This window comes from Lactuca serriola, chromosome 4, assembly GCF_051521515.1.
Source record: "Lactuca serriola cultivar US96UC23 chromosome 4, Lser_US96UC23_V15, whole genome shotgun sequence".
NCBI classification, from domain to species: domain Eukaryota; kingdom Viridiplantae; phylum Streptophyta; class Magnoliopsida; order Asterales; family Asteraceae; genus Lactuca; species Lactuca serriola.
In genome coordinates, this window is record NC_136411.1 from 337,544,422 (window position 1) to 337,549,624 (window position 5,203).

Below are 5,203 nucleotides of genomic sequence, written 5' to 3' on the forward strand. Positions count from 1 at the left end.
AATAAATTAATTATAATATGCTAAAAGTTAACAAACATAACTTTATAAGTAGAAGTAAATATATTATTTTAATATTGAAATTTAGTTTATATATGATTACACTTTAGGTTTGATATTTATTTAACCTTATTAAACAACTTGTAATTATTATTTGAAAGAAATTGAAAAGTAATGGGAGTTTCAAATGAATGTGGTGAAAGAAAAAATACATAAGAGTTTCAAATGAATATGGTTAAAGGAAAAATGTTTCCTTTATAAGTATATAAAGAAGATTAACGTGTAAAAGATTAGCAAACATCCGTAGATGGCTTTTGAAGTATTAGAAATTTTGCATAGTTCATTTTATATATTCACTGCTTTATTATGAATTTGTTGATAACCAATTAAGTTGTGACACCCAATGTTGATTTGCATTTGAAACAAACATAATTTCTTTTGAGACCACATCTTGATAAATACGATCTTAAATCATAAAATGTTTTGAAAACCATATTATTTTAAAAAGCATAAAGTTTGGGTGCTACATTAGACATCTTCTTGAACTCCTTAGAGGGTACTCTCAGAAAGCAGAGCATCAGATACAAAACTTGACTAATTCAAGACGATTATCAAACAAAGGCAATGTACTCTCAGAATCAGTTCTTTCCGATTATGAAATTGTAAAACAAGAACAGATATGGCAGTCATACACTACACCTCGGTTCGATTATCGGTTCCTAAATACCCACGAAATCGGTTTTTGGTTTTTCATTTCCAGTTTTAAAATCGATTGATCCCTCACATTTATTCCAATCTTGGAAGATGTTCTTCATATGAAACATCTTTTACAAAGAGATAATAAAAGGAGTTGCAAAAGAAAAAATTATACTTGCTTTTGATTTACATCTATTAATTGGGAGACCATAATTATTGATTGATTTGGAAAATAATAATGGAATTAGAAAATAGCTTGCATGATAAATAAGGTTTTATTTTTGTGATATACAGTAATTTCCCGAGATCAAATCATAAAATATGGTCAAATGCTCGTTCTGTCATCAACACTTGTTGATTGATTTGGAAAATAGTAATGGAATTAGAAAATAGCTTTCATGATAATTAAGGTTTTATTTTTCTGATATACAGTAATTTCCCGACATCAAATCATAAAATATGGGTTTTCATAAAATATGGTCAAATGCCCGTTCTGTCATCAACCCACTTTTTATGATTTGGGTCGACCTTTTCTTGCTTTTCTCCATTAAATAATAATGGGGTTTCATGATTTTGGAACACTTCAAAGTTGAAAGTTCAAACCCCCATCGTCTACAAAAATCCTACATAGTCCCCAAATTATCATTCCATGCATTTTCCCAAAACACAAAAAGAACCAAAACTAACACATACATAAAGCAAGTAAAATAACACAAACACCGTAGTTCATCGCCATGTCAGCTTGTTAGGGGTTCGTCACATCCTACAGGACCTAAGACTTCTTTCTCGTCTCCATCGTCAACTACGCATCTGCCCATGCAGCAAAAATCGGCATATGAGACCTCAGTTGGGTCGTTGTCGCAGCTACAGTCGGGATCCATGTATTCATCGCCGGCGGCATCCCAAGAACCATCGGAAGATTCTTGTTCCTTTTCATGCATTCTTCACCGGAGTCCCCATTGTTCTTGATAGTCGACGACTCATCTCCCTCAACTCCACCACCACTGTTTTGCTCATATACTTCCGTTTTCCATTCCAACATGCTACCATCACTGGTGACATCATTCGAGAGCGTTTTGTGTTCACCATTATGAGCTTCGTTAGCCACAACCTCGGTCATGGGCTCTCGTGCTTTAGTTCGCCTTGCTAGTTCCCCAGATAGAAGGGTATTGCTCTCCATGATCCTTTCCACATTATACCTTGACACATCAAAGTTTGTAACCGCATTTACACCACGAAATTTGATAGCAGCAACATCATAAGCCTCCGCAGCGTCCTCCTGAGTGCCTACAATGTTATATATAACTTAAAACTTTATTAACGTTTCGACTAATGATTAGGTATGAAATGTTTTTTAATATATCAATGTGACTTACTAAATGTGCCTAGGTAAAGATCTTTGTTCCCTGCCACACGACCAATCCGAGCTTGCCATCTGCCATGTTGATGGTGTCTACAAATCACAAATTTGAAAAGAAATCTCAAAAACCTGTCTTTTTGTGTGCATCATATAATTTTGTTTACTTGTAAATGTAAAAGATGATTTTTTTTTTTTTTTTGAATCTTGGACCTTGTTACTCCTCTATAAATTGAAGCTCCCCTAGAGAAACCGCTGCTTCTCCTGAATAGAATTGAAAGAAAATATATACATCATCTTAAATACGAAGTTAATAAATGTAAGGGTTGAGATATTTTAAGATTTTTTTAAAACAGCAGGAAGCAAAAATATTAAATGACTGCCCAGGGACCAGGACTCCACGAGGTACAAGGATAACAAGTTTAAATTACAAAAAAGCAAAAACAGTTACAATTTTTTACCACTAAAATGAGTATGATTTTAAAATGGGAATCTTGGAAAGAAAAAGGTTACCTTCTCAAGTGAGCAACGTATTCTTGTCTTGACATATTCTTCATTTCTTCAAGCTCTTGTTCATAGTTCTCCACCTAAGTCAACATTTTTTTTTATGTTAATATCCACTCGATTTTGATAAAGAAACATAAACTTATATAATTTGATATCTAATGAAGTACTACGTACAGGAAAGTTAATATGAGTTGAAGATCCCCAATACTTGAGTGCTGCTAGATCATAAGCTCTTGCAGCTTTCTCTTCCATATCATAACCCCCTAAAAGTCAACATGAAGTACTCATAAGTCAGTCTTGATTTGATTAAAAAGTCAAAAAAAACATGGCTAAAAGCCTAAAACAAGAAACTGAGGCTTACCCAGATAAACTGAAGCATAGTTCAAAGTCCATGAAACAAGAGACAGAAAATTGGTAAGAAATTGTAGAGTTATAATTTGTCAAAATAAGCAAAATGACAAAACTCGACGCTTCTAACCTTGTCTTCCCTTCCTCGTCTGGCCTTCTTTTCTGCAACTGTTGTCCCATAAATGAGCTTCATATCTACCCGTCCATCTATGCCTGAGATGTAAATAAAGATTCAGAGATATAATATTCCCATCTCAAATTCAAAACAAAAACTCCACAACTTATACATCAAGAACAACAACATGAAATAAACCTGGTGACACCCCTATACTGTGATGTTCGTTGACCAAATGTATCTAAAGATTTTCTGTGAACAATCTGCTTCTGTTGATCCACCTTCTCCGACCCTCTTTTCTTGGTTTCCATAACGACAGATTCAGTGACGTTAGCTGGAGTCATTTGTTGCTGTGATATAGTGACGCATGAGCTTGATTGTGAACAACCAGGGCTCATTGACAAGCTAAGTGACTGTAAACCGCCACCGCCACCGCCACCGCCACCACCGCTGCCGGAATGGTAATCTGTTGAAACCCAACCTTCTCCGATAGTTGGTAGGTAGAGACCACAAGAAGAACCTGAAGCAATTTGGGACTCTTTGGCTTCTTGTAGTTGTATTGTTTGATACAACCCATTGTAATCTTGGTAGTGTTGGGGTTGAATCTGATAGTTTTGAGTCCCATTCTCATGGTTGTAGTACATTGCATCGGTATCTAAATCAGTGGTCCCCATTGTTACACCACCAAAAAAGTTCTCAAGTTTTGGTGTTGTTGAAGCTACCATCCCTAAAAAGAAACACACCATTAGTAACATTTCGAGCAAGAAATGGAGCTTCAAAAGAAAACAAATTAAACCTTGTGATTGTGATCTGGTGATGGTGTCCATTAGGCAAAGTGAGCCATCAGACTTGAGGGGCATTATAGGGAAAGTAGAGTAAATCTCACCACCATTTACACCCTCAACTCCACCACAGTAAAGGTTTTGGTAGTTAAAATGGGAAGGGAAAGTGAAAAAAGATGTGGTATTTGACTCATTCGAGGGAGAAGAGTGAGTAGCCACTGATGAGTGAGGAGAAAGAGAGAAACCCAGCCAGTTGTCACTGTTTTTGTTGTTGCCATTGTTGTTGTCATTAGACTTCATTGTATCCCTCGAATCAAGTTTGAAATTTTCTTGGTTCAAGAGCAAAGGGAAAAGAGAGAAAACTTGATCAATGATTGGTGTAGTAGTAAACTAATCATACACATTTTCCCCACCATTCTTGAAACTAATAAGAATGGGGTGGGGGCGGGAGGGTGGGGGAGAGAAGAAGTCTAGAGTCTTATCTTTTTGTTGTTTTCTAGTTGCAGACTCGGTAGAAAACAGAATCTATATGGATACTTACATACATAAATGTATGTATACATAAAATCTAAATGAAAATCAATTATATTTATGAGTCTTTATCTATATATCTATATGAAAAGATTGGTAAAGGGGAACAAAGCAAGTTCCTTCAAACTTATACAAAAAGAATGAGTTTACAGCGAACAATGTTGGGAATCCTTCCAGCATTGCATGGGGATCTGTGAATGAGAAAGACTTGATCTTTTGCCTCTCTCTCTCTCTCTCTCTCTCTCTCTCTCTCTCTCTCTCTCTCTCTCTCTCTCTCTCTCTCTCTCTCTCTCTCTCTCTCTCTCTCTCTCTCTCTCTCTCTCTCTCATCCACTGTTCTTTTCGCTTTTACTTTATGTGATACATATCCTCTCTCATCTCATCTATAATATAAATGTATATGCAATATATGGTATATTCTTTTGGGGAAATATTTTTGATACCAATCTTTACTCAATAATAGAGTTTATATGTCTTCGCAGCAAATCTATGTCGCATGCTAAGGTATTTTGCTACACACTAAACAAGTCATGTTTGTTGTTGATGTGATATGAGAATAGCAACACCTTCATGTATAATAGTGATGGAGTAGTGGACTGTAGCAAACATCACAATTAACACATTCAATTCTATTTTTTTTACCACCACAATTAACCACAGTCAATCGTATTTTTTCTATCTCTTTCTATTCCTTCCTATATTTTAAATAATTACAAAATATTTTTTTATTAAATAATCAATAAAATATGAAAAAATAGAATGATCGAGCAACTAAGTATACCAGACTAATTCAGATGTTTGTAGTGATAAGCACTCAACACATTTATGCTTAATAGTGGTAACTTCAAAAGGCTTAAGGTTTATGCTTACA

At 35.1% G+C, this 5,203-nt stretch overlaps 1 protein-coding gene across 1 annotated transcript; it reads right to left on the reverse strand.

The window, feature by feature from the left end:
• Positions 1–1,264: 1,264 nt before the first annotated feature.
• LOC145097485 (AP2-like ethylene-responsive transcription factor ANT) lies at positions 1,265–4,361 on the reverse strand. The gene is made up of 9 exons (XM_079035053.1): positions 3,817–4,361; positions 3,219–3,747; positions 3,036–3,118; positions 2,919–2,927; positions 2,732–2,820; positions 2,564–2,637; positions 2,264–2,314; positions 2,070–2,146; positions 1,265–1,980 (listed from the first exon to the last, which is right to left on the reverse strand). Exons 1-9 carry the CDS (start codon positions 4,100–4,102, stop codon positions 1,496–1,498), a joined length of 1,683 nt encoding a protein of 560 aa, XP_078891179.1. The 5' UTR covers positions 4,103–4,361; the 3' UTR covers positions 1,265–1,495.
• Positions 4,362–5,203: the final 842 nt, after the last annotated feature.

Excerpts from the sequence above, each read along its gene's own strand:
- LOC145097485 (XM_079035053.1), bottom strand. The coding sequence starts at position 4,102 with ATGAAGTCTAATGACAACAACAATGGCAACAACAAAAACAGTGACAAC. Across the intron at positions 3,748-3,816 it reads CACCAGATCACAATCACAAG|GGATGGTAGCTTCAACAACA; the intron begins GTTTAATTTGTT and ends GTTTCTTTTTAG. Across the intron at positions 2,315-2,563 it reads TACGTTGCTCACTTGAGAAG|GAGAAGCAGCGGTTTCTCTA; the intron begins GTAACCTTTTTC and ends AATTCTATTCAG.